Genomic DNA, 22,544 nt, shown 5'->3' with positions numbered 1-22,544 from the left:
TTTAGAGCAAAGTGGCAACAAAAAAAAAAGAAGACAGACACTAGTTTGGCCAGTTTCTTTATTAAGCACATGGAGATGACAGTAAAAATGTGAATATTTCCAGTGGTAATGAACCAAATATCTAAAGAACTGCACTGAAATCTAAACGTTGCATGTAAAAATGAAGAGCCTACTCATGACTGAATTAGAATGATCAAACCGCTGTCCTTCACTGACAAATTTAACCTGAAATGACAGCAAACGAGGCAACAAAACACTCCGCGACCGCTGAATAAATAAGCTCCGGTGAAACACGACATGACAGAAAAACACTTATCTCATTCAATCCGTGTAAAAGGCATTAGAAAATGAACGGGACTTTTATTTACAACATAAAATCCAGGTTTTAATATCACAAACTGTATCTACAGGCCTTTCTGGTGAGCTAGAAACTATACACAGTTTGGAGAAGGACGGATGGTGAGTTAACGCTTCAGTTTAACGACTAATTTCACATTTACAAGCAGCATATACATTTTAAAGTAGTTCTTAGTGTTTATTATTAGTCAATATATCTTCTGTGAAGCATCTAGAACAATATTAGTTGTGAACAAAATATAAAATGGCATGTTAATGATAATTTCAGTTTATTTTAACCTGCTCTGTGTTCAATTATTGTTGAAATGTGGTGAAATAAGTTGCACAAAAAAACAAAAACAAACATAGGGCACAAAGTCCCAGTCCCCTGCAGGTATTCATTAACATCAAATAATTCCCCTAGTTTGATCGAGAGCTGAAACACAACTGAATAATCCTTGCTATTCCTTTATTAATGTGCGACTTATTTGCAAATACTTCTTCCCTCAAGAAGCAGCTGAAACCTCTGGGTAAAACCTGGAACGGACCTTAGAGCTCCAGGTGTGTCTGCATGAGCTTTGGGGACCAAAATTGACATCTAAAAAAAACAAAACAAGAATTGTATTCAACATTACAAAAGCAACTTTGTGGAAAAACTGAAATATAAATCTGGATCTTAAAACAGCATTTCCTGTTTCTTTGACAGTTCCAAACCTACCAAAGCCTCCAAAACAAACCTCTCTTCGCTCATCACTGGTCCGTATCTTCTTTGAATCTAACGTTTCATTTTAACGTAATATAAATGTTATTTTTCAAAATACAGCGCTGTTCTGTTTGAAAACATTCTATAGCTGATGCTGATACTTAAAGACCAGTTTACGAAGAAAGCTTTTAAACTCAAGAAGTTTTAGATGCTGATGTTGTCACAGCAGTTCTAGACTGACACCAGAGTCTACTAACATGAGTTCTACGAAAAATAAATAAAGACCTGAAGTTAATATGTGGGGGAAACTGCAGAAACAAAAGCTGTCATGATAGGATGGTTAACTCCAGGAATATGACGACAATGGATGGCACGAAACGGATGGAATAATAGCAGCTTGAAAAGCAATAGTATTTTTTGACTAAACCAACCAAATGCAGTTGTGTTTACTTTAATGCACACAGACAACGAGCAGATGAACAAGAAGGTCGCTCATCGGATGGTTGAGACCAAAAACGGAGCTAAAACAAGAATATATTCAGTCGTACAATATCAGGTGGACACAAATGTGACTCCAAATTGATGCTAATGTTGCTCCAAGTATTGCACAAATATTGCCTAAACTGTAGAAAATGAACAGTTTACTGAGTTTGTCCCTCACATTGTGATTTCATCGGCAACCCAGATTCTTCCTCGTCCTCCTTTAAGTGTTCATTTGACAGTTACAAAGGCTTCATGAGAGGTTTACGATGTTGAAAATATACGACTAGATGCTTCAAAGTCTCCTCGATGCAGCGATCTCATCGGTTTTATGCAGTTTATGAAGAGTTTCTGTGCTGCTTGTAAATGTGAGACGTGGCCGTTGACCCTCTGAACCCCAAAACCTGCCGGCAGGTTTGAAAGGCATGTTGTCTTAAAATAAAAAAACAAACACAACAAACAGACCCACCAAAAATAGACCATTCATCAAAGCCAGAAAGTGTGAAAACAGAATTATTGGATTTTTAGCTTTACAACAGTCCTCAAACGAATCATTTGACGCGTCGTTCTGCCGTTCTCCAAATCTGTGCTTAAAATTATGAACCACTTTCCAAGCTTCATGTAACATTTTTGCAAAAAACAAACCATTTGCAGTAACCAGATTCTGTAAAAAACAAAAGAATTCTGACCTACTTGGTGCAACTATGAAGCCAACAGTGACCCAGCTGTGAGCAGCAGGACATAAATTCAGGGCTTTCTCAGCTGAACTGCGTTTACACAGAACAGAGAGGAGACAAGTACGGAAACAAAATAAAAAGGTGAATAAATATTTTTAAGTTAGGAAAAAAAATTCCAGTGTGGGCACTTGGAAAAACGTTTTACATGTTGCTTCCATTTTTAGTCAGTTTTTCTAAAATAAATAATTGAAGAAATTCAGCCTAAATGTTTTTCTGATTTATTTTGAGTTGTTTCTACTTCTAGTCATGGTTGTGCGGTTTCCATGGAGGTGTGGGACCTTATTTTAGAGTGAAAAATGAGCCAACAGTGAGCAAATAAACACACCCACAAACTGGTTGGGGTTCAGAGGGTTGAAGTCAAGTGTTACTAAATTTAAATGGACACGTTAGGAATCAAGGCCAGTGTAATGTTTGCATAAGTGCTGAAAGCTTAACGGTTAGAATTCACAAAACCTATAAATAAAACTATACGTAACACTAAAATGACCAAAATATGTAAATAAACTAGTGGCTTCTTACTTGTAACAGCTTCAACATTCAACATAATCACAAAAAGCTGCTTCTTCTTTCACGGCTGGAATGTTGTGCTACTGTGGAAAAACAAAAAAGTGTACAAGGGGGAAAAAACCCACACTGCCCAGGTTGGAAAACAGCATCTGTAGGTTTGCTAGTACCATTTATGGCTGACAGTAGGACCACGTGTCTTCATTTTCCGGCAGGTCGAGTCCGTCTGCTCGTGTTTGTGTCGTTTACCGACGCTGTAGCTGCACAAACGGACGTTACACCAGCTTCTTGGCCTCGAAGAAGCTCTTCAGGTGCTTCATCTGCCAGATGCCGGTGACGATGAGGATGAGCGTCTGAGCGATGGACCACCAGAGGACGCGCTGGTTGGTGCTCTCGCTGGTCATGCGGAACCGTTCTTCACGATACTGCAGGAGAAACCAAACGCAGTCGTGTTATTCCAGCGGTTCGTTGGCTTCAGCAGCCACTCTGAGCCTCACATCTCAGACATTACTGCGACTTTATGCAGTTTACTGACCCTCTGGTAGTTTTGCTCCTTCTGGATCTGCTCCACTTGGTCCAGCAGCTGTCGGACTCGTAGCTGCAGCTCGGTGAGTTTGTCCTTCGCTGCGATTTCAGGATAGTTGTTGGTGTGTTCTCCCACCTGAATGTCCAGATGCACTCGCTGTGGTAAAAGGAAACAGGCAGCTTGAAGGGAATTTTTATCACATTTATCAGATTAGACCTTTAATCCAACAATTTTTCAGTATCTTCATGTCTGAAATTTCATTAGAATGAGCCAAAATAATGTGCTAGCACCAAAAATCTACTGTATATTCAGCACAGTTTACCCCTTTATACCCTAAAACCCAACAGCAGGTTAGAAAATCATGTTTGTAAGGCTTTTTTTTCCTTTTTAAAGTAAATTACACCATTTATCAGAACCAAAAGTTCAAGAACCATTACATTTACAGCTTCTCATCTATGACATACCATCTTTATAAACTAAATTTAACAAATCTAAGCTTATAAAATCTGATATTTCAGCAAAATCACTACTTTATGCATGTTTCATTTTAAACATTGAAAGAAATAAAATGTTTTCCTCTGTAAAAAACTAAAATTCTGCACAACCGTGACGCTACAAGTGATTCATCTGCAGCCATCAGTCACATTCTGGGATTTCTCGGCTCAGCTGCAGACTGCTAATAAATACAGTAAAGTATTTATAGTATGCAGCGTCTCCATTGTTCTTTCCATTATTGGTAACACCTCTTGGAAATATGTTGTACATTTTGGTTCCAAATTTTTTCCCCAATCTTTGTAAAATTTGTTACCAAATAGATCAGACTTAGCTTTTTTTTTTTTATGATTTATGGCATTCTAACTTTGCTGTATTTCACAGAAGATATTTCTGAGTTCTCTCTGCTTCTTGCCATGGTTGTGCTTTTTCCACAGAGGTGCAAAAACTTGTATTTCAGTGAGAAAATAGCCCACAGTGAGGAAGAACTGGGACATCTATCACAGTGTTTTACAGTTCAGTGGTGTCAAATGCGCTGGGAGCCTTGGTAACAAACTGATTTTGATTCAGAAGTCAGAGCTCTCAGTTACTTCTAAATGTTTCCAACGGTGAAACAGCACACGGTTATGAAAATATACGTGGTTATGTAGGTGGTTGGTCAGGACAAGTTCTAGACAATGAAAGGATCATTTTTTTAAACCTACATTTTGATAGTTTTTGACAATTTTGGATCATTTTGAAGATGTTTTTGTCGGTCTGGGCAAAAATGAAGTATTTTAGGAGACATTTCGGATCATTTTGTTGTATTTTGGACATTTTCTGATTCATTTTGCACAATTTTTGAGTCATTCTGGACAAGTTTAGGGGGAAAAGTGCATTCTAGTATTAATCTAATATTAATAAAAATGTATCTAATACTGAATTTCCCTTCAGGGATTAATAAAGTTATTGCATTATATTGTAGATAAATTTTCAAGGCTCATATCAGCATGTGTGATGGTGGTTGGACAGAACAAGTCCTAGACAATGAAAGGATACATTTTTTAACCTATATTTTGATCATTTTGTTTCAAGTTTTTGTCATTTTGGGCAAAAACTGAGTAATTTAGGAGACATTTCTAATTCCTTTGGGTGAGTTTTGTACATCTTTTGACTCATTTTGCAAGGTGGCTGGTCAGAACAATTATAGACAATGAAAGGATCATTTTTATTTTGAGAAAGCTCAATGCTCAAAAACAGAAATGATCCTTTCATTATCTGTACTTAAAAGGAGTGCAGCCCATAAGCCCAGGAAGCACAGAAGACTTAGCCTAGCCACACTAGACCCATGCTCTGAAGACGCAAGGGTCTAGGCACGCTCGACAGGGAGGGAGGCGGGCTTAAAGGTTGTCTATCAAATCACTCTGCAGCAATTGGGTAGGTATACAACCAATCAGTGCAACGAATAGGCTCCTAGAGCGCCGGAAATCAGAGGATGCGGGAGTTCGGTGAAGCCTTATTTATACAGTCAATGGGTGAAGCTCAAGTATATTACAGACATGTTACCATAAAGATTATTCAGAGTCGGTGCTAATGGAGCTCAACGACTGTTGTCGTTTTTGTTGTCGACCCTGGCAGAGAATTAAATTCGTTGCCGTGGGTTGTCTAGCGTGGCTAGGCTAGTTGTTTCTGGTTGTTTCTGTCAGAATCGTCACGCCTCTGTCGTCACTTAGTTATGCCCGCCTTCTGACTCTACACTTCATGGTGATTGGTCCGGCCAGTTTTAGGAGAATCCAGCCTCGAGACTTATGGAGGGTAACTAGACCCACCCTGGCAGAGAATTAAATTCGTAGCTGTGGGTTGTCTAGCGCGGCTAGGCTACAGAAGACTTGTAACAAACTGTAATATTCATTTTTAATATTTCTCATCATTTTAAACAGTTTTTTTAAATATTTTAAAGTAGATTTTTAAATATAAATATCCAAATCAGTAGGGCTACTTTTGCTTCGAACCTTGGATACTGCAGAAATACATCCTGGGTTCTACAAGTGTTAAAACATTAAACATTAAGGAACCTTCGTTTTTAAATAACAGGTTAAAAAGGCTACAGTTCTGTTCATACCAGTTTCCCTCCTGCAAACAGAGCCATCTTAGTGGAGTTGGAGTGCAGACAGATCTGATGTTCTCCAGGAGTGTGGGAGGTAAAAGTGAAGCGTCCGTCTGACCCGTACTGACGAGAAAGAATGATCTGAAGGAGACAAAGCATTAGGTTTCATTTGAATGTTTGGTTTGTGGGTGTGTTTTAGAACACTGCCTCCTCTGTGTTTACCTTCGTGTCCGGATCCTTGATCTCGACGTGCATGCCGAGGCCGGGGGTGGACGGGAGGAAGGAGCTGGTCTGTTTGTCCCACAGCTGAGTCCTGTACTTTCCTATCAGACAGGAAACACAAACAGACCACATATATCATCCAGTAATCAATAAAAGGACAGAAGGTTTGACTTAAAATTACAAGAAGACTACAATTAGCAGAAATATAAACATACAGTACCAAATTGGGGTACTTAACATATCATTCAAACCCACATGATAGCACTTTGATTCAACTCTTCTTGTTTTAAATGTGCTTTTTGACTAAACTTGAGTCTGATTTCAAAGTACTAGAGTGAAAATGGAAAACTATAAAAAGTAAAATGCGAGTAAAAGTACACAGAGCTTAAGTTAGGAAAATATCAAAATATTATTCATCTAATTTTGCAATGAGAGCAAACCTCAAACTTGTGCAATGTCTAGACAAATTGCAAGTTTCGCAACTGGGAACGCAAGAATTTGGTCCTCTGACATTCTAAAACTTTTAATAGCCAAGCAAAATTTAAATTTGCATGATTTTAGCTTATACTGGAGTACTTTGTGGTATTGTATTAGCCTACCTTTAATTAACAGGTAAAGGCTGTGAATGGTTTATAACAATTTTAAAAGGAAGGTCACTTTACTGCATTTCTCTTGTCATGCTATCGTCATTTAGAATTGTCTCCTGGTCATTGTGTTTTACAATCAGCTGCATAGCACTTCAATTCAACTTTTGTTGTTTTAATTAGCTTTAAGACTAAACTTGAGTCTCATTTCAAAGTCATATAAACATTTTAAAGTGAAATGAAAAATCATTAAAAAAAAAAGTAAAATGTGAGTAAATGTATGCAGATGGACATCAAAATACTGTAAGTTTTACAGTTGGTAATGAAAGAATTTAGTTTTCTGACATTTCAAATAGCTCAGTATCTCTACATCCTGTGCTCAAAAACCTTTAAAAATTTAAAGAATATACATTGAAGTGGCTGACATTAAAAAAAATCAATGTGAGCCAACTGGTGGTAAGAAACTGGTGTACAGAAATGCCAGTGGTGGGTTGCATATTACCCATTTTGTCCATTAGTGAACACTACTGAGTTTACATTTCCAGTTAGTATTATGACTGAACAAGCAATGGATTTAAAATCAAAATCACAGTCCTTAGGATATGCATTATACAACGTGACCTGGTCAAATAAAGTCATGCAGCCCTTTACTGTCACCATCACATATATATAATACAAAGGATTTAAAGATATTCACTGTCAAATGCAGCAAAAAGCAAGTTATCAGTGATATTTAAAAGCTATCAAACAAATACAACTGCAGATCCAGGGATGCTGCCTCCTACTGGTTCTCCAGAAAGTTGCTTGCACCACATCATCACAAGAGAAGAGCAGCACCATCATTACTCATTCATCCAGGAACTCTAGCTATTCTACATAAACAGGTGCATGCAAATGCTAACTGAGACAACTGTCGGTGTAAAGAGGCTAGCCAGCTAGTAAACTCCACAGAAAACTTGCTAGCTAGTGTTTTAAGGCTCGTAACTGGTCTAAATACTGTGATGTGTTTCTGTCGTGGGTGCTGTCACATTCAATGCAGCGTCTCCTCTCTGGCCAGCTGTTAAGGTTCGTTGCTAGTTAGCCGCTTCAAGCTAACGTGCTAGCTAGCAGCTTACCGATAACCATGGTCTCATCCGGGATTTCCTCAATGAAGCATTTCTTCTCCGTCTCTCCTATATGAAAGTAAAGTCCGTGGCCTGGATAAATCCAAGCTAGCAGCAGAAGGACTCCAGCAGCGGGGACAGACAGCATCATGGAGCCGCTTTCACTTTTGCGCACATCAGCGGAGGAAGCTGCGGATCTGCGGCCGGCTGACGTCACCTCCCACTGCGTAAGAAGGAAGGGGATTTCCTGAAGGGGCCGCACCATTTCCCCTGAGTTTAGGCTCTCAGGTAAAATTACCTCAAATTTTTTTTTTTTTGCAAACCCCCCCCCCCCCCCCCCACACACACACACACACTATTTTCTTTCACAAAGGTTTCAAATCAAATGTTATGTCATACAGTTATGCTAATTAATTAAATATTGTATTACTGTTGATGTAATTTATATTAAGACTATTTAAATCAAGATATCGCTTGTTTGTTCATTTTTTTCCCCATGTGAATTACTTTCATGCTTCTCAATTTTATATTCCTTAATTTATTTAAGGAGCATGAACTGTAATTACTTTAGTTAATTTAGTTTATATTTGTTTCTTTGTTTCTTTGGCGCATGTAGGACTGAAATTATGGTCCATAGCAGTTGTCATGAGGTTTCAACTCATCTGTGTATATTCCATGAAGTTATTAATCATATTTTGTCTGTTTTTTGTTTAGTTCTTTTCTGTGTTTAAAATTTTAGCTCTTTAGACTTGGCCATTCACAGCATCTAAAAAAACAAAACAAGGAAACAAAACAGAGCAATTTTCTGTTTAAAAATGTATGTCACCTACATAATTTTGATTGCGATCACATAAACATTCTAAACATTCCAGGCTATCCTGTGAAACCCAAACATATAAAATAGTATATCAAAAATACTATGTAAAACGTGTGTGATATATACATTGTTTATCGAATAGAATAAGCTTTTTTGTCACTGTTACAAAAAACAGCAAGACTCAGTTTGGCACTTTCTATTAGCAGAATAAAAAGATAACTTACATAAAGCAATATTAAACAGATTAAAAATATATGCATCTGAAATACACACAAAAGAGCAAATAAGGACCAGAGATAGAACATTATACAACCATTAATATTGCAATTAAGCATATATATAATAAAATAATAACCGAAAAAATAAAACTGATATATTTTTGTAATAGTGGGTATCACAAGGTTAATTATACTGCCTTCTGACATAATATTTATTTTGTTCTTTGTGTAGTATCAAAATATTTCATAGGAATATGTCTGTAGATTCACAGTTACCCAAGTCATGGTGATTCTTGCCAGCTGAACTTCTCTTTTTGGTCCCTGAAGGTGTTTCACCTTTACCAAAGAGGCTTTTTCATGTTCAAAATGACTGATATGGAGTCCAAGATACATATTTTCACATTTTAAAAGACCTTTTAATGGTTTATGGTGGTTAAATTGTCTGGTGGGGGATCTCAAGACTGTGCTGTAAGTGCCTGTTAAGTGATAGCTCATGAATTAGTTGTTTTATCTACCTATACATACATAGGTCAGAGCGCTCGTCACTGCATTAGACTGCATATACAATATTGCTCAGTTTGTATCTGAATGTTTTATATTCAGGCTGAACCAGTTTTGTTTCAAGTCTGAAGTGCACCAGGATGTTGCGTTTTGGGAAAATCCCTCCGGGTTTCTCAGACATACACACGTGGACAAAATTGTTGGTACCCCTCAGTTAAAGAAGGAAAAACCCACAATTCTCACTGAAATCACTTGAAACTCAAAAAAGTAACAATAAATAAAAATTTATTGAAAATTAAATAATCAAAATCAGCCATCACTTTTGAATTGTTGATTAACATAATTATTTAAAAAAACAAACTAATGAAACAGGCCTGGACAAAAATGATGGTACCTCTATAAAAGATTGAAAACTATTTGACCAGAGTGACATGATTAACTCAGGTGTGTCATTTAATTGACATCACAGGTGTTTCCAAACTCATAATCAGTCAGTCTGCCTATTTAAAGGGAGACAAGTAGTCACCCTGCTGTTTGGTGAAAAGGTGTGTACCACACTGAACATGGACAACAGAAAGCGAAGGAGAGAATTGTCCCAGGACATCTGAAAAAAAGTTATAGACAAACATCTTAAAGGTAAAGGCTATAAGACCATCTCTAAACAGCTTGAAGTTCCTGTGACAACAGTGGCTCATATTATTCAGAAGTTCAAGACCCACGGGACAGTAGCCAACCTCCCTGGACGTGGCCGCAAGAGGAAAATTGATGACAAATTGAAGAGACGGATCGTTGGAATTGTATCCAAAGAGCCCAGAGCAACCTCCAAAGAAATTAAAGGTGAACTCCAAGGCCAAGGTACATCAGTGTCAGATCGCACCATTCGTCGTTGTTTGAGCCAAAGTGGACTTCATGGGAGACGACCAAGGAGGACACCACTGCTGAAAAAACTCATAAAAAAGTGAGACTGGAATTTGCAAAAATGCATGTTGACAAGCCACAAAGCTTCTGGGAGAATGTCCTTTGGACAGATGAGACCAAACTGGAGCTTTTTGGTAAGGCACATCAACTCTATGTTCATAGACTCAAAAACCAAGCATACGAAGAAAAGAACACTGTCCCTACGGTGAAACATGGAGGAGGCTCAGTAATGTTTTGGGGCTGCTTTGCTGCATCTGGCACAGGGTGTCTTGAAAGTGTGCAAGGTACGATGAAATGTGAAGACTATCAAGGCATTCTGGAGAGAAATGTGCTGCCTAGTGTCAGAAAGCTTGGTCTCAGTCGCAGGTCATGGGTCTTCCAACAGGACAACGATCCAAAACACACAGCCAAAAACACCCAAGAATGGCTGAGAGAAAAGCGTTGGACTATTCTAAAGTGGCCTTCTATGAGCCCAGATCTGAATCCCATTGAACATATGTGGAAGGAGCTGAAACATGCCATTTGGAGAAGACACCCATCAAACCTGAGACAACTGGAGCTGTTTGCTCATGAGGAGTGGGCCAAAATACCTGTTGACAGCTGCAGAACGCTCACTGACAAATACAGAAATCGTTTAATTGCAGTGATTGCCTCAAAAGGTTGTGCAACAAAATATTAAGTTATGGGTACCATCATTTTTGTCCAGCCCTATTTCATTAGTTTGTTTTTTTAAATAATTATGTTAATCAACAATTCAAAAGTGATGGCTGATTTTGATTATTTAATTTTCAATAAATTTTTATTTATTGTTACTTTTGTGAGTTTCAAGTGATTTCAGTGAGAATTGTGGGTTTTTCCTTCTTTAACTGAGGGGTACCAACAATTTTGTCCACGTGTGTACCACCTTCACAAAGACAGCACAACATCAAATGACGAACAAGAATAACAACATTATCATCTGTGTCTATGTTAAGCTGAAACAAACATTTCTAAATCGAAGATGAGGATCTCAAGCACCACTTATCAGCTACTTCTAACACAGTCCGGACATCCCTACATAGACTGCTTCACAACCATTCCCTCCTCGAGCCATGTGAGTTGGGGCTGAGAATAGATGCCTGGAACTCCCCACCACCAAGTCAGAACTGAAGGTGCTTCTTGGATGAAAAGTGAAACATCAAGAATAAAAAAGGAAGCTGCCCTTTGCTTAAGGCCATATATTAAATAACTCACCAAATTGTTATGACTTTTGTGAATTCATTAGAAGTAATAGCTGAATGAGCTAATGAAGAACACATAGAAAAAATCATCATCACGTCTAGTTGAGATGAAAATGTCCAAGAGACATTTAATTCAATCATCATTATTTTTGTTGCATTAGATTTTGTTAGATTTCCAAAAGACTTATAAAAATTATCTATGAAAGAACCAAAATACATTATTGTTTTTGTGACCAACATGCATGTAGTTTAACAATTTCATCATAGAAAATTTAGAGTTACAGGAGTCACTGGAAACTCAAAACTGCCAATATATATGAGTTTATAAGTGTAGGTAAACTTCTGTCAACCAACTGTAGTTTCTAATGAGCTATTCATTGTGCCATTTTATTTAGTTTTGTTCGACATCGCAGAAAACAGCAAAACTAATTTAAAAGTAATATAAACTTTTGACTTGGTGCTGCACACGTTGGCTGACAGCAAGACAAGGAACAAATAACAAGAAATCTTGGTGCAGTTGAAGAACACTGTGACTGACACACTAACAAATACACTTTTTACACTGTAAAAAGTCATATTTAGTTTGGATCATGGTCACATTTCTTCAACATGGGCTGATAACCAGTTCTTAACAAATTTATTAGACCACCACCCAGTGTAAGGTGCTACTGTATATTAACAGTATTGCTGATTACCAAATTTTTTTCTATGTTTCTGTGATGGTTAATCTTCAGCATGTGCAAGCTCTTTAATCAAAATTATATCTTTCATGCTAAAATATAATTATTGCTGCTACATGAACTTTCAAATGTACTGATTTACAAAAAAGCAGAAAAAAATTGTAAAGCATATTATTGTTTTTTTTTTTATTGAGATGCCAAATTGCAGCTATTTGCTTGCATTCCTGAACAGGAAAATATATATATTAATTTATATTCCAGTGTCCTGGCTCAAATTTGGGTATTATACTTGAATTCTGTTTGAAATTCCTCAACCCTGTTCAAAATGGTGATGTGTAGGGAAGTATATGTGTAAAAAAATAAAATACCATAGACACAATAAACAATAACAAAATAACCCTAGAAGGCTCATTAGCTAAAATAGCATTAGCTTGTCTGACGCTAGCTAAATGACATTAGCTTACAAATAGTTTTCTTGTGAGTGACCGCTTTGGCTACATATATTGATAATAAATGTTTTTTAAAGTGTATATCTATGTTTATGTGTAAAAAAAAGGGAAAATATCATATATACGATTACATTTAAGTTTATGTATTTGTTTTTACACATAATAAGCTAAAATAGTTAGCCAGTTTGATGCGAGCTAAATAATGTTAGCTTATTAAAAGTTTACATGAGTGACAGCTTTGGCTACATATAGTTATGATTTAAGTTGTCTTTATTGTATATATCTATGCTTATGTGTAAAAAAATGAATGAAAATACATGCATACAATTGCATTTCATTTTATGTATTTGCTTTTAAACATCTATGCCTGTGAGGAAGTGCTGCCTGAGAGCCAGTACTCAGGGCTCGGACCTCCTCCATTTCCTGAGCTAACAACACTCGCCTCGGCTGTGACAGACACCCTCAGCCCATCTTTAACACTCTCACGGCGGCAGGAAAACGTCGCTAAAGTGGGCAAAAAAATGCCTTTAGGAGGATATACGGCTCGTTGATGTCGCTCGGTGTTCATGTCAGCAAAGGGGTGCCTCGAATTACCCGGCGACTGTTTGGCTAACTTAGCCTAGCTAGCTCATTAGCTAAGACGCTAGCTGTTTAGCCTTAGCCAGCTTTCCGACGCTAGCTAAATAGCGTAAACTACTAATAGTTTACATGTGAGGGACGGCTTTGGCTCCTGTTTTAACCCAACTACTTAACTGAGAAACAGGTAAGAGTAATTTCACAGCTATGTTGTGGAAACGTTGTGTGTCAGATTTGTTTGTAATGAGGACATTTTATTCTGTCTTTGCTACGGGGAAGAAAAACAACATCATCCTATACAGTCGAGACGAGATCGTGTGTTTGTGACCATATCAACAGTAAAATTTGAAATCTGGGGATTTTGTTTGAGCCTTAAACAAAAGATGTGTGTCATTGGGGCTCTTTGCCTCATGGTACTGAGGATGACGTAATGTTTTCCTCCCGTTCATCGGTACCTGTGCGCAGGTGTTTGGATGCACAACGAGCCCACCGTTTACCACGATCACAGCTGACCTGCTCACTCAGCAGGTGGAGCAGGATTTGGATCAGGAATTGAGACGAATAAGTGAAAGTGAAAGTTTACCCGCTGAGCTGTGGTTCTCCATGTGTCAGTAGGTGATGGGGAATGCAGATATTCGCTGTTGCCTCCAGAGGTTTGTCAGAGTAGCCATGTGGGGACACTGAAAATGTTGGTGTGGTGCACGAAAACCAAAAGAATCAAATGAATTTCTGGAATTCTGTTATGCTTCTCTTGCATGGAGGCGAGTTGAAAAGTATGCCACTATGAGAAGCACTAACTTTCATGCTAGCATAATTATTAATTGTCTTATTTTTCAATGAATGTTACTAATTCTCTGATTTGCATAGACTAAATTCGGGTACTTCGGGCTTAATGATTTGATGACTGCAATTTGCGATTTGTACTAAACAAAAATATAAATGCAGCATATAATATATTGTTAAATTCTAGTCTTTCTTTTTGATGTTTTTTTCCACCAACACATGGCATCTCTACTACAGAACAGACATCTTGAAACAACCACAACAAGCCTGCACTATACTGGAAATGATAATGGGCATGTGGAGAGTCTAAAAACCACAAGCCAGTAATGAGTCACACATCCGCGACAGAATCTTCTCGAAGTTGCTTGTCAAATATCCTCCTGAAGATTTCAGTAAAGTTGATGGACATTTTGGGGAACAGGATCATGTTGTAGGACATCCAGTGCATCGTATGACAGATTGTCTGTCCAGATTACACCGTGCTAACTGAAACTACGTCCTGGCGCAAACCGACGTGCCAGCATTTAGCATGCCCGCAGTTTGTTCTCACCTTTCTCTTGTCGTCTGTGGCTTTTTGTATTCACTGTTCAAAGGAATTTTTGGTCACACTATATGATGATTGCCCTTTAAAACAACATCTGACTAGGGTGTAGATCAACTCCATGTTTGAGAGTTTATCACCAGTTGAACAGCTCAGATTTTTTATTGTGTGAACAATTTGCTCAATTTAGCGCATAGAAACATATTTATCTTCTACTCTAAGTCAGAAAAAACAACATTTTGCATGCTAAATATACATTTTAAATCAGTACAAGAGTAAATAATGTGATGAACTCATTTTATATGTTCATTTATTGCGACGTCACAGTGCATATTAATGAACATACAATCTCATAAGTTGCATTGAAAAAGCTGGATTTAGCTCAACGTTAATTTCCATCTGTTGTCCCACACATAAAGAAAAAACATACACAGTTACAGACTTATAAAACCACTATAGTAAAACAAGGACAATGATGAATTAATTCTGGCTGGGTTAAACCTACGCTGTTATTTTACTAAAATGCTTTGTAGGCCAAGCCTATCATAAAGTGCTAAAAGTTTAAAGTGCCTGATTTTCTCCAAATTTCTTACTTTACAGTGAGTATTTTTAATTATCTGATGCGCTTGGACCAGAACAGGAGCACAGGGTCGAACGATTATCTAAGTGCAGATTTAATACCATTTAAACTTCTGTTCAATATTTGCCTTATAATAGATTTTAAACGTGTGATGGAACATTTGTGATTTCAAGTTAAAATAAATGCTTTTTTTTGGCCGTAATACCAGGTGGATACTTTTACGTTTGAAAAATAAACTTTACAGTCAGTGCTCACAGATGGGCAAAATATGTAGTATGCAACCTAGTATTGGCATTTCTGTGCAACGATTTCTTGCCAACATTTGTGACATTTCGATATATTTTTGATGTTGGCCCAGCTAATTTATTTGCCAGGTCTTCTTTAAAAACAGAGATTTTGTGAAACAGGTTGTAAAGATATTGAGTTGACTTTGATAAGCTTCATGCATGCTACTTTGCAGAATGCCACAAGACTAAACTCTTTTGCTACTGTGAAACTGCATTTAATATTTATTCAGAATTTAAATGTTCTACATCTCTGTATTTTTACATTGTACATTTAGCATTTTATATTTTTCCATTGTTTGTGTTTTTACAATGACTCTAGGTGACATTGTGTTGGATACTGCTGTATGTTTCTGCTGATTATATTCTTGTTAGCATTTTAATTCTCTTGGTATGTTACAGGTACAGAAGTCAAAGATGTGTGAAAGTGCTACTGCAGACAGACTTATTGATAATAGTTTCATAGGATAATGTATGTGTGTTTGTAAATCTAAGATAGTAATCTTCTTGATGTTTTTTTGTAGGGATGGTGCAGCCTCAACCTGATGGTCCAATGCAGTGGGACATGTCCGGAGAGGATAGTGGAGGGGCCCTCAGGGTCCCACCAGAGCTGGCTGCCAATGAAGTAGTGACCAAATTGCTGGGTGACAACCAGCAGCTTAGAGGTAAGAATAATTACATAAAAGGAAAAAATATAGAACAGTATTAAATCCATTAAACGCTGCAGTGGGCAAAAATCTGGAACGACAATAAACAAACTAGAAAAGCACTCAGAGAGCACAGCAGTACTGCGCCAAGACTTTTCATTCCCCCATATGACATTGTCAGAAATGCAGCATTTTTTTTCTTTTTAAAAATGCAGCATTTATTTATTATTTGTTGATGATCAGAAATCACAGCAACATAGAATGTGACCATTTAATATAGACCCACAAACAACATGACCTTGTGCTGAGCATAGGGGTGTGTTTTGCATGTGTACGTTATGTACGGATACAGAATCACATGATCTAAATATGTAGTGGGCGGCAGGAAGTGATGGGACTCAGAAACACCTCCACAATTAAATCAGTTACTCCTTGTATCATTTCCGATGGATAAGTCCTGATGAGTCCACAGTGATGGATTTGTAGTAGGATCACAATCATGTGATCGTCATCAGGCAGCTGATGTAGTATTCACTTGTTGTCATAGTTACAGTGATGCTGTGCGGCTATCTTGCAATAATACAGAAATCTTTAACAAATCCGTGGATCCAGACTATAAGTCGCATCACTGCCAAAATCTAATCACTTGGTCTTCGTGTCATTGCTGGCCTTAACCGGAAAATTTCATCCAAATCTGTTTGTCCGTTCTTGAGTGATTTTGCAAACAGACAGACAGACAAACCAACAGCGATCGTCACATAATTCCTCGTAATAGCTCAAAGGTAATTAACATCTATCTCTTAATCTTATATCTGAACAAAAAACTCACAACTAACATCACGTAACTCTGTCGCGTTCCTTGACTGAATAAAAAGAACGGCAAAACTTGAAAACATACAGCCCTTCTCCTGCAGTTGTTTTCTTGGTAATGGTAAAAGTTGGGTATGAATTCAACATTTTATTTGTCAGAGGAACAGTTTTACAGTTGTGTAGTTTCTGTTTCAGCCCTGAAAATAACAATACTTTAGCTATACCATAAAATTCAAATAATCTCCTACATCTATCGTATCTTCGCAGTATTAGTTTATCTACAGGCCCCTTGTCTTTAATAAGCATCAGTCTCCTTTTACCATCATCTTCCTGTCCTCCAGAGGCTCTGCGGCGGAGCAATCTCGCCTTGCGTCAGCGCTGCGAGGAGATGGAGGGATGGCAGCGGCGAACAAGAGAGGAGCGAGAGTTTCTCAGCTGTCGTTTCCAGGAGGCCAGGGCGCTGGTGGAGAGGCTGGCCCAGGAGAACCACTCCTTACAGGGCCTGGTGAACGGACCGGCGTCCTCCTCCAACCACAGCTGCAGCTCCAGCCAGACTGAAGACCTGCAGGGACGTCCACCCAGGAACGGGCCAGCGGACGGACCACAGGTGAGCCAGGTGAAAATTCAGTAATCTTGTGGTTATATTTCTGTTTATCTGCTGAGATCTGTTCCTGCTGTAATCATGACTGATTATTGCCGTTCATTGTAGTTTTACGGAAGCAAGCAGACATTCACTGTGCTCTCTGTGGGCTCATTTTACACTGCAGTATAAAGCCCTGCACCTCTGTGGAAACAGAACAACCATGACTAGAAGTAGAGAAAGCTCAGAAATGTCTTTTGTGAAGTGTCACAAAGACACCACAAAATACAAAAAAATGTAAAGCAAGACTTTAATTTCTTTGATTATGTATTTGACAAAATTTGGAAGATCCTGGAGCCTGCATGCTCAGACCGTTTTGTGTTGCATTACTGTAAAGACCCCTGACTCTACATATAGGTGCTTTACTTCTTGCATCTTTGATTTGTTTCTATACTCCAGTCTGATTTGTGTGCATACTGCCTGCAGTTCTGCCCAGATCAACCAAAAAGTCACAGAATTTTTGTCACATTTGAGTCGCTAATGTCGTCATTATTTTTCCAAGAAGTGTAGATTTTTTTTACATTTTGATAGATTCTGGTTAGCACAAGCAGTTTATTTGAGCAAATATTTAAATGAGACATACAAAATAAAGTGATTTTCAGCTGATACTGTGTTGTCTGAACACTATAAAGATGTCAAACCTGAACTGTAGTGACCTCTGCTTCTAGTAGAAGACCATTGTTGTCTGTTGTTCCTGTCATTACCTGATACATCCTCCTGAGACTCAGCCCATTCATTTATGCCCTCTGTGGTGGAAATTAGTTTTTGATTATTATCTTGAGCTACCCTATTAAATCCTGTTTCCCATTTCCAAACATATCTCGTGATTGGGTGGGACAAGGGAAACTTTGTTTTCATGCCGAGACAAAACGCAGGCCTCCTGACTGCTGAGAGGTTAATTTATGTTCATGTTGAGTTTAATTTAGTTTCTTAACCCTCCTGTTAGGTTCATTTCTCAGGAACAGCAAAAATGTTCCTGGGTCATGTTCAATTATCCAAAAGTGTCAGAAACCAAAAAATTACAATAAACCTTGTTTACGTCTCATTATTAACACCATTACTAATCATTTCTATCAATATTTAGTGCAATGGTGTTCTTTAGCTCTCACAGGTCATGGTTCATTGCGGGTAATTCACTAGTTATTCATGAAAAATGCATGTTCAAAAAAAGACCAACACAATAGTTTTACATGACATTGACTAAAATTTTTTATTTTACATTTGACAAATTTTAAAATAATGTTTCTTTTCATGGAGTTGATAAATCTCTCCTGTTCAAGGTATGTTTGCAAATACACAAAATGAACCATTTTCATTTTATATGTTGGTTACACTTATTAAGCCAAGCAGAAAAAGTATTGTTAAAAATGTTATTTTTAAAAAAAGATTTTTTTACTTCAAAATGGGTCAGTTTGACATGTAACATAACAGGAGGGTTAAAATTTCATTAGAAAATGATTGGTGGGGCTGTGGGCCGGTGGGGCGCCGTGGGGGTCTACTATGGCCCGTTCTGCTGCGCGGGCCCTGGGGCTGTGGCTGTGTCGGGGGGGGGGGGGGTCGCTCCGGGCTCCTGGGCTGGCTCTCCGCCCGGTAGCTCCTGCGGGGGGGCAGTGTGGGCCTCCTTGGGCTGGAGGAGACAGTTCCCTCCTTTTGGTGGAGGTTTTCATGCATGCCAGACCCACCACACCGGCACCTACCAAAACTCAATAGAGTGTGTTCCTCCGGTTGCTGAGTCAGTGGAGTCTGCTGGGTTAGTGTCTGTGGATCTCACTCTGCTTCATCTATCCTTTCTGTGGCCTCCTGACATCTTCATGATTGAGCCTGTTGGGATTCTGTCGTATCTGGTGTTTGTGAAGGGTCTTAGATTTGTAACTGGTTTTAAGGTGTGAATTAAAGAGCACAAATAAATAGAATGCACCTTTTCTCTCAGAACACTGTCTATGCCTCACTTTTCTGTCTGTCCTGTGTTTGTTTTATGTTTCACTTGGGTGTGCACAGCCCTCAATGGCATAATGTAGGAAACAGCTTGAAATAAACATGATAGGTTAATTTGCCATGAGGGCAGGTGATGGTCACAGTCACAAAGAAGAAAAAAAATTGCATGAAGCTTAAGCAATGACACCATGGGTGGTTGGTGTCATTTGTGAGCGGATATGCAGACAAAAAAAAAGAAAATGATTGACATTCTCGTTTTCTTATCAGCCTGTTTTGATTTAGAAGTGTTGCTGTTTTTTGTTTGTTTTTATTCATTGTGTTGTCCACTACAGTGGATGTAAAATGTAAGATCCTTTTATTTCTCTTTTCGCAGGAGAATATAATGGAAAAAAAAACATGCATCTCATTAGATAGATAGAGAGATAGATAGTATAACAACAGGAATAATAATGAGTATATAGGAGTCATGGTGGACCAGGATTACTGAGTTTTATTTATACATATTATTGTCAGCTAGAGCTTTATGATGATTGGTCAAAGTGTCTCCCCTAATACACACTGTAAATAAACTGGCCAAGAAATTAAATATATGTCACAACTGGTGTTTTGTTTTGTGTTTTTGTGAATAATATTTTTTTGGAGTTTACGTAGCAGTCAGAAGACTTTAGATGGAATCCTCCAGTGCCTCAGGTGTAATAAATGCACCTCTAATATTCATTCTTATGTCTGTCATGTGTTCCAGACTCTAGACCACTGGGACAGGAAGAGAGTTGAAGATACAGAACAATACACACAAACCACACCTCCTCGCAGTCTGGTAGGACGTGTGTCTGTGCGTTGATCATGTTTCTGTGTTACTGTGGTCACTTAAACTGTACATTTGTGTATCCCTGTGTATCTAGGATGATGCAAGTGTGAGTATATTCTTGAGTCATGCAGTCACCTCGTCCCCAACCTCATTTTCAGAGGAACAGGGAGATGTAAGTTAGTCTGCTCACTCCATCCCGTTTCCACCAATCAAATCCCTGACTTCCTCTGCAACGCTTAGTTTGATTTGCTACTTTGCTTAGCTTTGATCACACCTTCGAACTCTCATTCCTTCTGATGAAAACACGAGATCGCCTGTAAAACTTTCCAAGAATAAACCAGCTGAGGTTATGGGGGACGGTGTTTTACATTTGGCAGAATAAACAGTGAGGTTGTCGCTGTTTCTTCCTTTGATTCTCGAGCAGAAAAATGGGCTTTAATAGAGTTTGTGCCACAGTGAAGCACAGCATTAACACGCATGTGGTTGTCATTATTAACACCTTGAGCTTTTTCACTGCAGTGTAAAGTTTTGCAGCTCTATGGAAACAGAACAACCATGACGAGAAATAGAGAGGACTCAAAAGTGCCTTTTAGTTATGAAGTTATAATGACATAAGTTTAAAACAAAAAGCCGACTTTACATACTAAAGATGCAGTCATGGAAAAAATCTTAAGACCACCCTTGTATTCTTCAATTTCTTGTTCATTTTTATGCCAGGTACAACTACAGCTGTATTTGTTTGGACAAATATAATGATAACAACAAACGTAGCTCTTAAGATTTTAATTTAAGAGCTGATATCAGACATTTTCCATGGTTTTCTTGATAATAACCAAAATCACTTAAGTTCTTCCATCAATAGCTATGGCATTGTTCTGCCAAAAACAGATTTTAGGATTCCGTGTTTTCTTTTCTGTCTGTTTTAGTCCCATGATTCATACAGGAGTTGGTACGTGATTGCATAAACATTGTTCTTGATGACTGCAGCCATGCATCTCTTCATGCTCTGCACCACCTTCTGACATTGTTCTGTTATCACAGCAGCTCATTCCTGTTGCACAAATTCAAACTAATTTGCTTTGTTTTGGGGCTTGTGGTTCTCCATTTAGCGCTTGATGATTTTCCACAGGTTTTCAGTTGGATTAAAATCTGGTGATTGAGCAGTCAAGGCATGGCTCCAATGTTCTGGTTCTCCATCCAGGCTTTAACTGACCTTGTCTTGTTGGAAAATCCAGTCATTGGAGGCAGGAAAGAGTTTTCCAGCTGATGGAAGAAGATTGTTTTCAACAGTAGCCCCAAACATGACCTGGTTTATTTGTCCTGTTCCACCCAAACTGAAACAACCCCAGATCATCACCCATCACCCACCCATCCACCCCCATGTTTTACTGTAGGGCAGACAGTCTGGTTTGTAGCTTCTCCAGGCTTCCTCTTAACCAGTAAGTTGGCTGGAGTGGGAATCAACTGAAAATTGAATTCATGACTGAAGAGAACCTTAGCCCAATCATCAACAGTCCAATCCTTGTGATCCCAGCAAAGAGTAACCGGGCTTTCCTCTGTCTTTTATTGATGAAGGGCTTTTTCCTGCTCTGTGTGACTTCAGACCAGCTTCAACAAGTCGCTTTCCAACTGTCCTTCCTGAGCAAGTCACATTTCTCCACAGTACTGACTCATTTTTAAGAGCCCTGGAGGTCTGATGACGATTCCTGACACAGGAACAGATGAATGACGGTCATCTGGTGTTGTAGAAAGACGGTTGCTAACCAGCTAGCAGTTTGGTAGAACCCTGTTGGGCTTGTTTTTTCTTGGTGTAATGAAGAACTGTCTTGGAGATCTTCCGTTTTTTTGCTACTTGTCTCTCATTCAGGCCAATTTCCAGCAGTGCCAAGATGGCTGCCTTTGTGGCTTCACATGATTCTCTAGTTTTAGGCATTATGTGAAAGCTGACAGCTTCTGAGTTGTGCTACGGCTTGAATGTCAGCAGGAATCCACTCTAGGCCTTTGCATGTGCAGTGCTGCTTATGACTTGAAATGTCCTCTTATAAACCCTGGAAATATAATGAAGCTGAAGCATGTCAAATAGGGCAAAGTGTTATGGAATCAAGTGCATTTTTTGTCATGTTCATTGAGTTCTTCAGGTAATACACCTTTAGTGGTCCCAGGCATTAATATGAGCAAGAAATTGAAGAAAACAAGGGTGTTGAATAATTTTTCCGTGACTGTATTTTCCTACTTCTGTTTGTTTCCATCCTTGTCTCCTGTCTGCTTTGTGTAAACACAGCCTGCAGTTCAGCTGAGAAGGCAACAACTTTTCTGTCTGTCAGTCACAGCTGAGTCACTAATAGCTTCATTTTTGCACAAAGC

At 38.4% G+C, this 22,544-nt stretch overlaps 2 protein-coding genes across 6 annotated transcripts in view; one reads left to right on the top strand and one right to left on the bottom strand.

Moving 5' to 3' along the window:
* Positions 1-40: 40 nt before the first annotated feature.
* On the bottom strand, positions 41-8,056 carry tmed4 (transmembrane p24 trafficking protein 4). The gene is made up of 5 exons (XM_022206048.2): positions 7,786-8,056; positions 6,087-6,187; positions 5,880-6,005; positions 3,296-3,442; positions 41-3,185 (listed from the first exon to the last, which is right to left on the bottom strand). Exons 1-5 carry the CDS (start codon positions 8,036-8,038, stop codon positions 3,036-3,038), a joined length of 777 nt encoding a protein of 258 aa, XP_022061740.1. The 5' UTR covers positions 8,039-8,056; the 3' UTR covers positions 41-3,035.
* A 4,913-nt stretch (positions 8,057-12,969) lies between these two features.
* The window catches only part of ikbkg (inhibitor of nuclear factor kappa B kinase regulatory subunit gamma), a 30,768-nt gene continuing 21,193 nt past the window's right edge, over positions 12,970-22,544 (top strand). For 2 of the 5 annotated variants that reach the window (XM_051948933.1, XM_051948932.1), the window contains exons 1-5: positions 12,970-13,339; positions 15,865-16,005; positions 17,139-17,413; positions 20,115-20,189; positions 20,275-20,352. In XM_051948933.1, coding sequence (XP_051804893.1) covers positions 15,867-16,005; positions 17,139-17,413; positions 20,115-20,189; positions 20,275-20,352 — 567 coding nt within the window. In that variant the 5' untranslated portion in view covers positions 12,970-13,339; positions 15,865-15,866. The remainder of the gene's footprint in view (positions 13,340-15,864; positions 16,006-17,138; positions 17,414-20,114; positions 20,190-20,274; positions 20,353-22,544) is intronic. The other 3 variants (XM_051948935.1, XM_051948934.1, XM_051948936.1) reach the window with 2 other exon arrangements.

Source organism: Acanthochromis polyacanthus, chromosome 6, assembly GCF_021347895.1.
Source record: "Acanthochromis polyacanthus isolate Apoly-LR-REF ecotype Palm Island chromosome 6, KAUST_Apoly_ChrSc, whole genome shotgun sequence".
Lineage (NCBI taxonomy): Eukaryota > Metazoa > Chordata > Actinopteri > Pomacentridae > Acanthochromis > Acanthochromis polyacanthus.
The sequence above is the reverse complement of the archived record's forward strand: the minus strand, read 5'-3'. Positions and strand labels throughout refer to the sequence as shown.

Coding starts and splice junctions, on each gene's coding strand:
- tmed4 (XM_022206048.2), bottom strand. CDS start 8,038: ATGGTGCGGCCCCTTCAGGAAATCCCCTTCCTTCTTACGCAGTGGGAG. Junction 6,188..7,785: donor GGATGAGACCATGGTTATCG/GTAAGCTGCTAG, acceptor CCTGTCTGATAG/GAAAGTACAGGACTCAGCTG. Junction 3,443..5,879: donor TGTTTGCAGGAGGGAAACTG/GTATGAACAGAA, acceptor CTTTTACCACAG/CGAGTGCATCTGGACATTCA.